Source organism: Neomonachus schauinslandi, chromosome 9, assembly GCF_002201575.2.
Source record: "Neomonachus schauinslandi chromosome 9, ASM220157v2, whole genome shotgun sequence".
In the NCBI taxonomy this organism is placed as follows: Eukaryota; Metazoa; Chordata; class Mammalia; order Carnivora; family Phocidae; genus Neomonachus; species Neomonachus schauinslandi.
In genome coordinates, this window is record NC_058411.1 from 72,169,141 (window position 1) to 72,186,277 (window position 17,137).

A 17,137-nucleotide genomic window follows, 5' to 3' on the forward strand; every position below is an offset into this window, starting at 1 on the left:
TCACTCTGATCTAAGATATAATTTGCTGACTGTTGCTGCCTTGATTCACCTGAGTCCCTCAGAGACACAGGCTAAGAGAAGAGCATTTCCCCAGTGAGTTCAGTAGAGATGTGACCACAAGATGGCAGTGCACCTGTGCTGATGCAGAACACGTGGAGGGTTCATTTTAGTGCATCTGATTGGCTACGGCAGAAGCAGGGTCTTTTTCTTATTGGCTGGTAGACAATGTGGGAAAGTACTCTGTTAGAGGAAAGAAGGGACGGCCTGACAAGAGAAGCAGCTGAGCTGGATGGAGGCTGCAATTCTGAAGCTGATCTTAATTGGGAGGAACCATGAAGACATCCACGGGAGCTTTAATCATATTCTCGTGGCTGCAGCTGAACTGTGAGTTGAGGGTTTATGGGAAACAGTGTATTAGTGGATATTCTTCAGAAGTCAAGACTGGCTTCACTCAGGTTTCCTTCAGTTAGTGTAGAAAAAAAGAATTCTGAAGCACAATAACCTGGAAACTCTTCTCCTTTCTCTGACCTTTTCTTTCTGCACAGGGTGCAGCCAAGGAGAGAAGGTGGAGCAGCATCCTTCTACCCTGAGTGTCCAGCAGGGAAGCAGCTCTGTTATCAACTGCAGTTATTCAGACAGTGCCTCAGACTACTTCCCTTGGTATAAGCAAGAGTTTGGAAAAGGTCCCCAGCTCCTTATATACATTCGTTCAAGCATGGCCACCAAAGAAGACCAAAGACTCACTGTTTTTTTGAATAGGACGGCCAAACATCTCTCCCTGCACATCGCAGACACCCAACCCGAAGACTCAGCTGTGTACTTCTGTGCAGCAAGCACACATTGCTTCCCAGGCACCTGCTGCCTGCACTCAAACCTGCAACTGGGGCAGCCCCCTGTCCTTTGACAAACACCTTCAAGGATAGCTTTTGTGCTGTTTGTCTGTAGGTGGAAGCTAATGTATTAGACATTAAAAGCATATAATAAAACTATTAAGATGGAGATGACCCAGACAGGTTTAGAACATTTTGTTGGATGCATGTTTTTTTAATGGATTCTTGAATGGAGTTAGTAATGTTTTATTTTGAAATTCAGGTAGGATGGGCACTTTATATTGTGTTTCAAAGGTAGCATTTATGATTTTTCTGATTCTAAAACATCACATGCAAAATATAGAAATATGGAAAGTAGAAATATGAAAGTGGTAACTCTGTAATCAGATAATATTGCTACTATTCCTTTAGTCTCTACAAATACTTATTAGAATTACATTCATGATTTTTTCACTTTATGGATTTTGATTTGAGCATTCCCCACTTCATCAATTCTTTCCCTCAAAGATCTGCTTTTTTTAATTTTATTTTTTAAGTTTTCATTTAACATGTGTTTTAAAATAGCTCTGTGAGGTATTTTCATTAATTATGGTTTCATATTAATTTTATTCCTCTCTATTTGGGGCAAAAGTTGAATGCCCAAAATTTCTATGTGCTTTGATCACTTTCTTGTTCAGAAATTGTGTCACAGGTTTTCCTTTAGAGCCCAGGGATGGTACATACTATTTGTGTGTTTGAGAGAAATTAAGATAGGGAGTGATTTGACAATGTGAGCTTCAGATAAAACTCAGAAATCTATTCTCGTTTACAAAATTTTGTAAGTCTCTGTTCACAATTACCCACTAATAGAATTTAGGAGACAGAATTTTGCATTTCATTCACTGCTATATTTTCAGTAAGTAGCACAAACTTTTTCACATAATTAATTATCAGTAGATGTTAAAGAAAGAAGGAAGGAGAATTCTGTTACTTATTCATAATTTTAATTTAAGCTTTCTGATTGAATTAAATTTATAAATTGATTTGTGAAAAGAAATGTCCTTATTCTGTATATCTGATTATTTGATTGCTTTGCAACATACTGTTTCTTTCCACTTTTATGTGTCTCTTTCTTAATAATGCTCAGTTGTTTGAAGATAATTCAATTTATTCTTGGACTTGTAATTTTTTATCACTATTATAATGAAAACCTTCCTTCTGAGCTATATGGGAAAATTTTATATGCATGTATCAACCACCTTACTATTATTAGTAGATTGCACGAAGGCATTTAGACTAATGGCTAATGTAGAGATGATGTGCTACCAACCTCCCTGCCATGTGTTCACGTTTGACTGAATTAAACATTACTAACTACAACCTTCTTTTTTTAAAAAAAGTTATTTCTCTAGTGCTGCAGAGAAATCAATGGAATGAAACAAATTGAGTAAATATTTAATTCCTTCATTCTTCCGCTCCTACTCAAGGATAGGCTCCTTTCAAGGTCCCTCCAAGTCTTCATAACTAATGATGGATATAATTGGCAATTGGTAGGGTGACAGTGCTTCCTCTCAGCTGAGTTATGATTGCTGGGTATTAGGTAACTGGCTTTCTCTTACCGGGGAAGTCCTCAGATTAAATTCAGTTTATCACATCTGACCAAAGGAGGTTAGAACCGTAGCCCAACATGTCAATGGGCAATTCTTTCCTTCCTTGTACCACCAGCTCCTGTATCGTAGAAGGAAGATGACTCTTGATTGGTCCATTTCCTCCAGGCCTGATGATGGAGTCAGAAAGAAGCATGCTTCTCTATTATTAGTTTATTTCTTCTTAAATCAATTAGAAGTGAGAGAGAACGGGCAATTTCTATATGCTTGATCATATTTTGGTGAGAACTGATGCAGTGGAAGAAAACAAGTGTTTTAGCCAGAGTGTGCAGTGAGTACATAGCTCAGATCCAGACACATTCAGGCTTTCAACCTTCAGCAGGGTTGGCTATTTGTTTCCTACTTCCTGCGACAATGTGGTACAAACTTTAAGGCCTTCTCTTGATCCTGTGAAGCCAGACTGGGTGCTGAGAGTCTCCCTTTTGTTTGCTTTCTCTAGGATGGTGCTGATTGCCTATGTGCGATTTCTCCCAATCTGGCAGAGTGGGGCTGCTTTCAGCACATGCTCACTAGCTGCTTACAGAAGCTCTCTCTTGTTAACACCCTTTGTATGCTGGTGGCAGGCCATAGGTTGGGTGATGTATGGATGAGGAACTGAGTGTTGTGTGTGCCCATGGACCATTTGTGAGGGTCTGCATGCAGGCCATCTCCAGTGGCTCATGGGCAGATTCCTAATGGAGGCTGTGCCATGGTTTGTAGGGTCCATGTTGGTTTACTGCGCTCCAAGAGCCCTGGGTGCTGTTCTGCTAGGAGCACCCCACCCCACAGTGAGCAGTACACCTCAGTATCCTGGATGGGGCTAGAAAGAAGGTTCTCTTTGGCAGCATCCTCCAGAGCTGGAGGGCTATGTGTTCACTCACGTGTTCTCACTTCCCTCCATGGAGAAATCAAGGCTGGAAGGTTTCTCTTGGCTCGGAGTTGTGCCACATGGGCATGGGTGAGGAGGGTAAAGTGAATTTGTTCTTCATGCCCTCCTCAATCTATCCAATCTCAGATTTGTTTTGTTCCATGATGTGCTGTGTCTTCCCTGCTCGACTTCTTCATAGGCACTCTCTTTGGTTTAGTGTATGACTGTGAAAATCAGTGGGGGTTTTTTTGGGAGGGGGAGGTGGACATGGTAGAAAATTCCTATTTTGCCATTTTGACGTCAGTGTTGAAATTACTTATTTATTTATTTATAATACCCCAATTGAGTTTTTTTTTAAGATTTTATTTATTTATTTGAGAGAGAGAGAGAGACAGAGGGCTTGTGCAGGAAGGAGGGGCAATGGGAGAGGGAGAAGCAGACTCCTGCCTGAGCCGGGAGCCAGATGCAGAGCTAGATCCTGGGACCCCAAGATTATGATCCGACCTCTAGGCAGAACCTTAGCCAACTGAGCAATCCAGGTCCCCCTAAATTTTTTATTTTAAAATAATTATATAGAAAATTCACTATTTTTGGTGTACGTTTCTGTGAATTCTAAAATTTAATACTTTGTATAGATCATGTAACCATCATACAATCACTATACAGAATAGTTTCTTTGCTCTCCAAAACTCCCTTGTGCTATTCTTTTGCCATTACATGCTTCCCTATTCCCCACTCCTTGCAAACATTGGTCTATTCTTATTTTTGTGTTTTAAAAATGTCATATTGATGGGAGCATACAATCCATAAGCTTTTGAGAACCATGTGTCTTGGTGGGTGGAAGCACATGCCACAGGGCACACACATGACTTCACCTCTCTCTCCACTCTCAGTGTTTCCTACCTCTGAGGTTTTGAACTTTGAAGTTATTTTCATAGGAATAATTCATCATTTCAAGTTTTGAATTCCCTTACAGACTTGACTTATAGTTCTACAAAATATATTTGGCCATTGATGATACAGAGATTGTGTTGAAGTTTGGGTAAACTCATCTAATTAAGATAAGTCACGTTCTGTACACAAGTTTAGTTGAATGAACTCCATCCTAAATTTTTATCAGTAGATACTTTTTCACATTTTAGGGGTAATTTAATTTATGAAGATTCACTCTAGCAGTACCAATTAGGGTATGGTTATTACTTCTTTTTTCCAGGAGATCATATGAAATAACACATCCAGTGATTCTTTTTTTTAATTAATTGATTTATTTTAGAGAGAGCTCAAGGGGGAAGAGCACAAGAAGAGGGAGACAGAATCTCAAGCCGGCTGCCCGCTGAGCACAGAGCCAAGCACAGGGCTCAATCTCACGATCCTGAGATCAAGACCTGTGCTGAAACCAAGAATCCAATGCTTAACCAACTGCACCACCCAGGTGCCCCTGCAGTAATTTTTAATCTTTGTTACACTAGCAAAGTCTGTGCAGAGCTGAACTATAGCGCTAGAGTGGGTATTGTCTCAAATAAAAGCTATATGCATGCAAGTTATTTTATTAGTAAGAGAACAAAGTCAAGATAATCAGAAGTATGTAATACTTTACCATTAAAATGGAAAAATACCTCTAAAATGAATAAAAAGAACCACAAAAGAATGCAAAGTATTAAAATTGGTGGCTCCAAACATCTAGGAGAATTCTCTTCTAATGACCTTGGTGCATCTGTCTGCTTCATGCAATTACATGTTTATGTCAAGGATCTTCCATATGCACTCACCTGTGGACTGTCTCCTTCTGTTGATTTTCTGGAGAACCTCAGTTTAAGACCTCTAATATGAGTAACTTTTTCAATTCTTGTCAGTGAAATATGCATAATGTCATACTAGTTGATAAACATGTAGCCAAGGGTCCATTTTTGTACTTTATCTGCCAAACTGGTAATAAATTGTATATATAAGGTCATTTCATGCATCTCAATGGCAATCTTTTTCTGAGACTTTGTTCAGAGCACCAAAGATTTTGGTCATGTAATGGTGATTAAATGAATGGCCACAGAGCAGCCTGTACCTGGGATGAAAGAAAGAGTGTCAAGGGTTCACTTATCTAGTTCAGTTTGTGAAGGTTGGAATACGTATGGGTTGGGACATCTGAGTTATGTGGGCCACAGTGAACAGTTCAGCCTAGGACTTTGTAAGGGAAGGGTGCAGGACCACAAAGGCTAAGGCTGTACCAGGCCACAGTAGTTCAAGGATAACTGCTATAATATTCATTTCAGTTTTAATATTCCATTTGTTGTTTCCACTTTTCCACAGGATTGGGGTGTGATAGGAGAAGTGAAGTTTCTGTGTGAGGCCTGACCTTACCTAACTGTCCCAGAGAAATTTCTTCTGCTATCTAGAGAGTAATTGAAATGGAATAGGCAGTAAACACAAAATCCAGTTGATATTTGACTCTTGTGACTGCTGTGATTTTCAGGCAAGAGAGTGGTTCCATCCATGTAGAAAATAAAATACTATTACCCATCCGTACTCATAGCTCATGTAAGGAATGCAATTGTGTAAGATCCCTTTGGAGATACTCAAATGTTTCCTTAGGACAGTATTTCAGAGCACATTTCACCTTTCCAACTTCATGGGATTTTGTTGACTTCCAGAAAGGCATGAATAGCCCCATTGTCTGCCATCCTAGAAAAGTCTCCCCACTGGTGTTTCTTTAATGTTGCATCCAGTATATTCTCAGTGTGATGCGTTGTCTCTGGAGGATTGTAGCAAGTGCTCAGTAGAGATCATTTGGCTGCACCAGGCAGCTGTCTTGGCTTTGATATATCTTGTTCTAGTGGATCATCAAATCAATCATTCCTAGTGATTCTTTACAAAATTTGTGCCAAATTTTCTGTAACCAAGATGGGATTATTGAACTTTTCCATGGTTCTGTTTTATGTTTTTAAAGAAGTGGTTACATAAGGCTCTTAGTTGGAAATGTATATTCAGATGACCTGCTCAAGCATTTTTTCTTAGTTCCTACGTTGTCTTTTTTGCTGTGAGACTTTGTCTTTCTGACAAAAATTTTTAATTACATGAATACAAAAAAAATTCATGTATTTGCTGTGCATTTCTAAGAGGATACAGGAGATACATGAAAGGGTTAAGAAAAGTTAGAAAGTTAAGAAACCTCATTGTCTTTATAGTATTTGAAAGTTGTGACCAACATTAAAAACATATTGACCGACACTGACCACATGATTTTTTTGTAAAATGACATATATATGAGATTTTCATTAATTCAGCAACTTGAATTGATGTTGCTTCTCCAAGGTTTGGATTTTATAAAGGGGTCTGGAGTTGTAATTGCATGACCAGTCTGGTATTGTCTTTTTCAGTGTTTAAGGACTCTGGCCGATATGCACCCATTTCAGTCCCCGTCCACCAGGGGGTGCAGCTTCTTACCACGATCACATTTCCTGTGTGAAATGTAGGCTTCCACTGATCATTTCTCTGTCACTCCAATGTTTCTTCATGGTAAGAATGAAGAACGTTATTTAGGTGATGCTCCAGAGATGAAGTGTTCTCCAGGCTTCGTGACTGTGGTACTCTTAATGCTTGGTAAGTAAATGCCTCTTAAAATTTGGATTCATTCTTGCGTTATGTCTGCAAAACCTTTGACTATCATTTTATCCAAGAGCTTTATGCCCAAAGTGACGCAGGTCTCTTTTCTTTTTCCTCAGGACAAACCCATGGAGACTCAGTGACTCAGACAGAGGGCCAAATGACCCTCTCAGAAGAGGCTTTCCTGACTATAAACTGTACCTATTCAACAACTGGGTATCCCACTCTTTTCTGGTATGTCCAGTATCCGGGAGAAGGTCCAGAGCTCCTCCTGAAAGCCCTGAGGGACAAGGAGAAGGCAAGCAAGAAAGGATTTGAAGCCACCCTCAACAGCAAATCCAAATCCTTCCACCTGGAGAAAGGCTCAGTGCAAGCGTCAGATTCAGCTATTTACTACTGTGTCATGAGTGACACAGTGATGGGGACTGCAGGGGGAGCTGAGCACAAACTCTGAGCAGAGCAGGGGCTTGGATGCTGAGCATCTCTGCCTGATCCACTCTGGTTCCAGCACAGTCTGTGGTTGTTTGTCCCTCAGTGTCTGCTTGATACAAAATCATACAAACGAAGAGCATAAGAACCAGAAGTAACATCCCCCAACCCCAGCTGTTCCTTAATGACACTGAGAACAGTTTGATGCCAAGAGTTCCTCAGCCAGGGCATAAGTAATTTCAAGATAAAATCACATGACAATGAAGTGGTCTCTTGCTCATCCTTGCAGTGAATGTCCAGCCCCACAAGTTGTTCAGGGACCCCTGGTGGGTGTTGCTGTGTCTTATGACATCTTTAGAGACACACAGTGTGCCTGAGAAGGTGGTGATGCCCCGTGTCTTCCTGACAGAGTATGGCAGGAGAGGTGATGGGAGAGCTTCAGCCCCAAACCAGGGTTTAGTAGAGAAAGAAGGGAAGGGAAGAAAGGAGGAGGAATACATGAACCCGAACAAGGAAAAGAGAGGACAGTGACCTCTGCCCTGCTTTCTTTTCTAGTGAATCAGGTGGCGACTCAGGCTGATATTCAACATGAAGGGGTGGCAGAAACAGAATGGAGGAAGTGGCTCATGTCCTGGCCAGTTAAATAGATCAGTTGGCTTTCTGACAGTAGGAACTCAGATGAGATTGTTCTCCGTGCCCAGGAAATACAGTGAGAGAAAATGCTCTTGCACTGATGTTTCCTCACAATATAGATCGATAGGGGACACTGGGAGGGAAATCCTGTAGATTTTTCTAACTCCTGTTTTACAACCTCTCACAGAGAGCCACAAATCATGGAACTGGAGAATGTATGGGAGTCAGTGAAGTTGTGTAAAGAATAATAGAAAAGCAATGTCTGTTGCAGTGCAAGACTTTGTCAAAATTGTTGCAATCTTCTTTAATTATCATCTCCTTATCTGCAGATTTTATGAATGAGCTATGATCAGAATATTAATACATTCCCTATTATCTTATTTATATATTTTTAGTTTAAAGTGATTTTTTAAATTGTTTTAAAATGTAATTTTTATTTTCCAACCTGTGTAAATATAAATGCATGTGAAAATATACTTTAAACAATTTGAGGGATATATAATAAGAGTTTTCTCAGACATTTGGATAAACATGGTAGATTTGGGGTGCCTGGCTGGCTCTGTGGGTAGAGTTGGGACTCTGGATCTCGAGGTTTTAAGTTCGAGGCCATGTTGGGTGTAAAGATTACTTAAAAATAAAATGTCTAAAAAAAACCCCCACACATGGTAGATTAATAATACACGTTTATCTCTTGATTTCTGTAATACTCTTTTTTAAAAGGATTTTATTTATTTATTTATTTATTTATTTATTTATTTATTTATTTATTTATTTGAGAGAGAGTGCATGAACCCAAGCAGGGGGAGGGGCAGATGGAGAGGGAGAAGCAGACTCCCTGCTGAGCAAGGAGTAGGAGGCAGGGCTCAATCTCAGGACCCTGAGGCCATGACCTGAGCTGAACTCAGAAACTTAACTGACTGAGCCACCCAGGTGCCTCTCTAATACTCTTTAAAAAATTCAGTAAAGACATCCCAGAGGGCAGAAAGCCATAGGCACAAACAGAAACATGAAAAAAGCAGACAGTGACACCAACCAATTTTAGAAAATGAGCTGTATATGGATAGGGGCAAACTTGCATGAAAGACTAGGCAAGGAGAAACCCGGACCTATTGTAGAAGCACCTCAGTGTGTGCCGTGCCCTCCGGAAAGGGTCCGGGAAAACAGCACCACATACTTTTGGATAATTGAGGAAGATGGCGTTGCCCACGTTGGTATCTGCGTGTGTGTGCATGAGTGTGCATGAGTGTGCGTGTGTGTGTGTGTGTGTTGAGGGTACTGGGGGGAGAGAAGGAGTGTAAGAAGACTGAGTGGTTACCTCGGGTCCTCAGAACTGAGCGTACGAAGCATGGAAGCTTACTGTGGTTCAGCTGAGGTAAGAGGAAAAGTATAAATTCAAAGGATTGATAACTTAATGACCAAACTCTGGCATCTATTCTGGCCTTTCTGAACAGAACTGAGCTGAGCTGTGGAAACGGATCGGTGACAGGATCTATTGTCTGAGGTCTTCAGTCTACACTCTTTAGCAAAGAGTGATTAGATTTTCTGCTTTTGGCCCCAAGATAGGCATCTGAACAGACATTGACAGTGAGGAGAAACACTGGCGTAACAATAGGTACATTGAAAGAGCTACAGTGATTAGTCTAAACACTTCGTCTTCTTATCATAAAGTGATTTATCTCTACCTTGGGTGAAATCACATAGGGCAGGCATACATGATTCTTACATTCTTTTTTCATGATTCTTACATCTTATGTTGTTTCCATAATTCATTACATGTGGTATTTAAAGATTATGGAATGCTTCATGAATTTGCATGTCATTCTTGCACATGGGCCATGTTGATTTTCTCCGTACCGTTCTAGTTTTAGTAAATGTGCTCCCAAAGTGAGCCCTATCTGTCATATTTTCGTTAAGTGCCACCCACCCACTTTATCACAGATATAATGAATGAACATCACAGTTAGTTAAACCATCAATCCTCAAATCCGCATTTCAATATAAATTTTACTCATATTTATTTTCAGATGTAAGGTTCTCAATTAAAGTGGCTTAATGCAAAAGAATTTTGGGTAGTGGGAATCTCAGCTCTTTCATAGAGAAGTGTGACATGACCCACACATTTGCTACACCAGGAAAGCCCTGTTTCCTGTTCTTGGGCCACAGCAACACATACTCAGCAGTCCTTCCCTCACCCTGTCAGACTCCCCTCATGGTGCCAAGCCCTGAAATTGAAGAAGAAGACATTTTCCATCTAGTGGGAGAACTCAAACCTGTTGCTCTCCAGGCTCCTGAAGGTGGTCATGGCTTCCATGTGGCTAGGTAGGGAGAGTCCCAGTGGGAATGTGCCTGGTCTATGACCTAAAACAAGGGAGATAGGCAGTCTCCTGTGGGTCTTATGGGAAGGAGGGATTGTAGCATGTAATACAGAATTTCCTTGTGCCACATCACTTACTCTGAAACCCCTGATTCCATGTTTTTTTCCTTTAGGATCCATAATTGTCAGAAGGTAACTCAAGCCCAACCAGCAAAGTTGGTGCAGGAGAAGGGTGCTGTCACTCTGGAATGCACATATATAACACCAGTGACCCAAATCATAGTCTATTGTGGTACAAGCAGCCCAGTAGTGGAATGATGATATTCCTTATTCATCAAGATTCTTACAGCCAGCAAAATGCTACAGAAGGTTGCTACTCATTGGATTTCCCGAAGACAAGAAAACCCATCCAACTTGTCACCTTTGATTCAGAGCTGGAGGACTCTGTGGTGTATTTCTGTGCTCTGAGGGAGTCTACAGTAAAATGCGTGATGGAGGGGGGTGTACCCAAACCCCAGGGCTCTTCTTGATGCATCTCCCTGCTGTAGGGCCCAAGGCGGGGGATTGCCATCCCAGACAAGAAGTGGAACAGGTATAGGCTTAAAGGGAAAAACTACTCTAAGAAAATATCTCGCTGGATAAAAGTTATCATGCATCAAAAACATCCTTATCCCTATAAATTTGTGTTGAAATTGCTTATTGAAGACTAGAATAGCCACAGTAAACAAATTGCCATTTTGCAATTAGATTTAGCCAGAAGAATTGGCTAAGGAAATTTAGAAACATTTGACTTAAAAATCAGTAATAATGTGTGTGAATAGTTGGATTTTCAGATCAATTTGTTCAGTAAATATTTATTGAGCATATATTATGTTACAGGCATTGTTAGACTAAGGAAAGTTGTGAAATGCCTCTGTGCTTTTTGTGTTTTTGTTTTATATCATGCCATTTTATACCATGTAATGATTTAATTTAATTAGGTTTGCTTACTGTGAGTCGTTGTACTTGCATTTAATTTTTAAGGGTCCTGCTCTGTGACAAGTTCATATTAGTGTTCATTCCATCTTATTAACACCTCTAGCATAGGTGTGCTCAGTCTGCATACAGAAGGCTTACCTGCTTCCCACCAGTCTCATTAACAAACGATCATCATTAGGGGTTCTTAGGGGGACACAATGAAAGAGCAGAGTATGAATTTTCCCCTTTGTCTGTTCCTGCTCTTGATTTCAACACTCCTTCAAAAGTATTTTTTGCAAACATATGGTTTAGTTTGCACACTTCCAAGCTCTCCTGTTTGATCAATGTTCCACACTCCAGGGGCACCTGGGTGGCTCAGTTGGTTAAGTGTCTGCCTTTGGCTCAGGTCAGGATCCCAGGGTCCTGGGATCTAGCCCCAGTTCGGGCTCCCAGGTCAGCGGGGAGTCTGCTTCTCCTTGTGTCCTCTGCCCCTCCCCCTACTCATGCTCTCTCTCTCTCTCTCTCAAATAAATAAATAAACAAATAAAATCTTTTAAAAAATGTTCCATACTCCAAAATCCTCATTCTCTCCATTTTCCTCCTTCCACCTCAACTCCATTTGCTCAGTGCCTTAAAATTTGAATGATAATGGATGGTTGATAATTGGTCTTGTATTGTAACACCCTCTTATATTTGTTAGGAAGACAGATATGTAGAGAAGAAATCTTAAGAATCTCTTGAAATGTTTTTAATTACAAGCTTTTACCATTTTATCATACACTTTTACCATTTAAAATTTTTTTTGATTGCACAGATCAGCGGTATTAAATACATTTACACTGTTGTTCAACCAGCACCACCATCCATTTCTAAAATTCTTTTCACCTTGAAAAACTGAGTATTTATACTCATTAAACAATAACTCTCCATTATTCCATCCCTCCAGTCTTTGGGAACTACCATTCTGCTTTCTCTTTCCATGAGTTTGACTACTTTAGATACCTCATAGAGGTGGAATTATGCAGTATTGGTCATTTTGTGACATTTCATTTGACATAATGTCCTCAGGGTTCATCCATGTTCCACCGCATGCCCACATTTCTTTTCTTTTTAAGGTTGGATAATATTCCAGTGTACGTACATAGCACATTTTGTTTATCTATATCTCTTGATGGACTTTTGGATTTCTTCCACCACTTGGTGGAAATAGGAATCTACAATCACCTCAATATTATAGGGATATAGCCAAAATCTTTCAATTTTTGAGTAGATTCCTGATGTTGAATTTCTGGATCATAAGGCCATTCTATTTCAAAATTTGGGGGAAATGTTTATAGTAGGTAATTGGAATAACTATGTTCTGGACTGCATTATCACAAGCAAGTTTCAAGGAACAGAGAAAGAGAGTGATCACTAGTCATGGATGGAGCTCCAATATATCGGTGCATCACAGAACCCTAGGAGAGTTTTTCACTCTTGCTACAGTGCATTGCTTTAAAAAAGTGTCTAATAATTGCTCTGAATGGAAGGTGAAGCCACTACCCAATGGTCAGCTCCTGAAGAGCAGTTTGGGCATCCATTATAATATGTTTTCTTTCCTCTTTTGGTAAAAGAGCCAACCCTGCAATTATTTAATTCTTTTTTATTGGTTGCATTTGCATAAATAAAGAACCTATAAAAGATTGTCTTAAAATATTTCAAAGGCTTGGGAAGAAGTCATTTTATTACTGCCTAGTCTCTCTCTCAATCTTTCTCTGACAACAATCTATATTGGCAAAAACAGGGAACAGGCTTTTACTATCATCCAGCTTTGTTTTCTAAACTATTAGCTCTGCCATGAACTTTCTGGATACTTTTGAGCTTTGTTTCATTATTTGTAAAATGGGAAGTGATGTCTTCTTTAGTATTTATTTTGTTGTGACAATTTATCAATAATATATCCAAAGAGATTGACAAGTAGGAGATGAACAGTTTAGGAGGGTATCTCAATAGGTACAGAGAAAGCATTTGACAAAATCCAAGTTCATTCCTGATTAAAACTTCCAGCAAATTAGATAGAATTGAAGGGAATTTCCTCAACTTAAAAAAGGGCTAACAAAAGACCTACATCAAATGTCCTAGTTGATGGTGAAAGCTGAAATGCTTTCTCCTTGGTTTCAGAAATGAGGGAAGACTTTTGGCTCTTACCACTTGTATTTAATATTGAAGTAGAGGTTCTAGCCAATGCAATAAGGCACATGGAAGAAATAAAAGCCATACAGTTTGGAAAGGAAGAAGTGAACTTATCTTTATTAACAGCAGCATAATTGAGCAGAAAATGTTAGGGAATCTATAAAAACAGCTACTAGAACAAATTGGTTTAACAAAATCAAATGTACACCTACCATATGATCCAACCATTCTACTCCCAGATATGGACCCAAGAGAAATGAAAGCATATGACTATAGAATATATATATATATATTTTAAAGGTTTTATTTATTTATTTGACAGAGAGAGACACAGCGAGAGAGGGAATGCAAGCAGGGGCAGTGGGAGAGGGAGAAGCAGGCTCCCCACTGAGCAGGGAGCCCGATGCGGGACTTGATCCAGGGACTCCAGGATCATGACCTGAGCCGAAGGCAGATGCCCAATGACTGAGCCACCCAGGCGCCCCGTGACTATAGAATATCTTTTTTAAAAAATTTATTTATTTGAGAGAGCGAGAATGAGAGAGAGAGAGTACATGAGAGGGGGGAGGGTTAGAGGGAGAAGCAGACTCCCCGCTGAGCAGGGAGCCCGATGCGGGACTTGATCCAGGGACTCCAGGATCATGACCTGAGCCGAAGGCAGTCGCTCAACCAACTGAGCCACCCAGGCGCCCCCGTGACTATAGAATATCTTAAACACAAGTGTTCACAGCAGCTTTATTTTTAACAGCCCTGTGTGGACCAATTGATATGGTCATCAACAGATGAATAGACAAATTGTTTTATATGCATGTGACAGGATACTACTACACAGCAACAGAAAGAAACTGTCTTGATAATTATGACCAATGAAGAATTTCAAAATAATTATGTTGAGAAGAGGCCAGACAAAAGAGTGCAATCTGTATAAAATTTATACAAAATTATGAAATATGTAGACTAATTCATGACCAAAGTGTTTCCTGGAAATGGGGCAGGAGAGAGTTGTGAGAAGGATTACAAAGAGACATGAAGGAACATTTGGGGTGATGCATATGTTCATTATCTAGATTGTGGTGATGGTTTGACAAGTATATACATGAGTCAAATCATACAGAATTATTTAATTTGGTGCAGTTTATTGTTATGTAAATTACACATTAATAAAAGCCATTAAATATCCAAATTCACTATGCAGTATTTTCCGTCAATGTTGTCCAAGGCTTCTTGTGTGACCCAAAAAGCAAAATATTTCTCCTGTAGGCTTTCATTGGCCTGAAACTATGCTTTTTCTTAAAGTTATAATGTCTTTCTGCATCCATGTGCTATACTGTTTATTTTTTTAAAAAAGATTTCATTTATTTATTTTAGAGAGGGAGAGAGAGAGAGTGCAAGCATGGGTGGGGGGAGGGGCAGAGAGGGAGGAAGACGGGGAGGGAGAGAATCTTGAGCAGACTTCTGGTGACTCCTATCCCAAGACCCGGAGATCATGACCCCAGTCGAAACCAAGAGCCTGAAGCTCAACTGACTGAGTCACCCAGTTGCCCCCTGTTTATTTTCAACCAGCATCATCCCAACCTCTTTGGGATTCTCCCTGCATATCTGAGTATAGGTTTGTAGGATCTTGTCCCAAATTCCTTTCTAGCACAGTTCTGTGGCAGGCTCTGACAATGTGATTTAGAAGGTGAAGGGGAAAGGAAGGGATACATGAATCTAAAGTGTTTCTAAGCCTGTGTTTCTTACTTCACTCTGCATCTGGAAAACCTTTCCCATATTGGCTCTGGACTCATGAACTCCTTGATCTGAATCTCTGGAGAGTAGCCTCCAGGAAACCGCCTGAGCTAAGCTTCCATCTATGTGTCTAGAGATAACTGTTATGGGGATTTACAGAAGATGTGTCCCTCTCCAGAACTTTACCCTGATAATCCTGATTTCTTACCTTGTGGGGAAATACTTTTTTTAAATTAAATCTTGGCAACAAAATGTGACAGAGGCATGGTAATGGAAGGCATCCTTGAGGCTAAAATCTGTTAAGAGTATAGCATTAGTATTTGCTGCCTGATTCACATACACTAGTCACTTTATGTTGAAGTTAATAAAACAGTGAGAACATAAGAATCTCAGATCATTCCATAGGGATCTGACAACTTCATGTATGATGTTTCTTCTGTCTAGAATTCTTATTTTTCACTTTTTAATGATTCTGAAATTTAGGAATAGTTGACTCTTAAAATATTTGACTATAAAATACTGTGACTTTTCTTCTGAAAAACTGTATTAAAAAGGTAGCATTCCTTATGATTGATATGATTTTAGGACCACATAAATACTGTATTTCAAGTAAAGCCCATTTGTCCATTATTTTTGTTAAATTTAACAAATATTTAGTGAGTGCTTAAAAACTGTCAGTTTTTAAGATTCACTCAGCAATGACCTGACTTCCTATTACTTTTTGCATATTCAACCCCTACTCCTTTTCTGGCAGTTAGTGGTTTATAGGCTGGCCCACAATGGATACATGAGAATATAAAGTAATATAGTAAAATACTTGTGAAGATTGCTATCCTCCCAGCTACAGAAATGCCCTGGGATGCTATGTTAAAGAACTTCCATATCAGGTAGTGTCTTAAGAACAAATAGGCCTGAGAGGTGAGGACTGCTGTTGTTCAGACTTCCATGGGGCCACCCTGATGACTGACATGTGCCTCATGAAGTCAGGGATGACACAGATGGCTGACTTTGGGAGGTCTCTGGCCGACATGCACCCATTTCAGTCCCTGTCCACCAGGGGGTGCAGCTTCCTACCACAATCACATTTCCTGTGTGAAATGTGGGCTTGCACTGATCATTTCTCTGTCACTCCAACGTTTCTTCATGGTAAGATTGAAGAACATTATTTAGGTGACACTCCAGAGATGAAGTGTTCTCCAGGCTTCGTGACTGTGGTACTCTTAATGCTTGGTAAGTAAATGCCTCTTAAAATTTGGATTCTTTCTTGCGTTGTGTCAGCAAAACCTTTAACTATAATTTTATCCAAGAGCATTATGCCCAAGGTGACAAGGTCTCTTTTCTTTTTCCTCAGGACAAACCCATGGAGACTCAGTGACCCAGATGGAAGGCCCAGTGACCCTCTCAGAAGAGGATTCCCTGACTATAAACTGTACCTATTCAACAATAGGGTATCCCACTCTTTTCTGGTATGTCCAGTATCCAGGAGAAGGTCCAGAGCTCCTCCTGAAAGCCTCGAGGGACAAGGAGACGAAACACAACAAAGGTTTTGAAGCCACCCCCGACAGCAAATCCAAATCCTTCCACCTGGAGAAAGGCTCAGTGCAAGCGTCAGATTCAGCTGTTTACTACTGTGTCATGAGTGACACAGTGACGGGGACTGCAGGGGGAGCTGAGCACAAACTCTGAGCAGAGCAGGGGCCTGGATGCGAGCGTCTCTGCCTGATCCACTCTGGTTCCAGCACAGTCTGTGGTTGTTTGTCCCTCAGTGTCTGCTTGATACAAAATCATACAAATGATCAGAGCATAGGAACCAGAAGTAACATCCCCCAACCCCAGCTGTTCCTTAGTGACATTGAGAACAGTTTGATGCCAAGAGTTCCTCAGCCAAGGTGTAAGCAATTTCAAGATAAAACCACATAACAGTGAAGTGGTCACTTGCTCATCCTTGCAGTGAACGTCCAGCCCCACATGTTGTTCCGGGCAC

The 17,137-nt window shown here is 40.3% G+C and overlaps 1 protein-coding gene, 1 non-coding gene and 1 gene segment (V, D, J or C); 2 read left to right on the forward strand and 1 right to left on the reverse strand.

Annotated features, from left to right (window-relative positions):
• Positions 1-332: 332 nt before the first annotated feature.
• Positions 333-7,374, forward strand: LOC123325714. Its single transcript, XM_044918279.1, has 5 exons — positions 333-384; positions 546-660; positions 5,791-5,872; positions 6,791-6,917; positions 7,040-7,374. The coding sequence occupies exons 1-5, from the start codon at positions 333-335 to the stop codon at positions 7,372-7,374; spliced, it is 711 nt and encodes a 236-aa protein (XP_044774214.1).
• A 2,393-nt stretch (positions 7,375-9,767) lies between these two features.
• Positions 9,768-9,874, reverse strand: LOC123325789. Its single transcript, XR_006540643.1, has one exon. It is a non-coding gene; the product is annotated as a U6 spliceosomal RNA (small nuclear RNA).
• A 6,307-nt stretch (positions 9,875-16,181) lies between these two features.
• Positions 16,182-16,839, forward strand: LOC123325715. The segment is given in 2 exon segments: positions 16,182-16,383; positions 16,505-16,839. Coding segments are annotated over 2 exon segments (537 nt in total).
• The last annotated feature ends 298 nt before the right edge of the window (positions 16,840-17,137 follow it).

Bases quoted from the DNA above. Each gene is read 5' to 3' on its own strand.
- LOC123325714 (XM_044918279.1), top strand. From the start codon at position 333: ATGAAGACATCCACGGGAGCTTTAATCATATTCTCGTGGCTGCAGCTG. The intron at 661-5,790 runs GTATAAGCAAGA...TGTGATTTTCAG, and splicing joins GCCTCAGACTACTTCCCTTG to GCAAGAGAGTGGTTCCATCC. The intron at 5,873-6,790 runs GTAAGATCCCTT...TGTGAAATGTAG, and splicing joins CATGTAAGGAATGCAATTGT to GCTTCCACTGATCATTTCTC.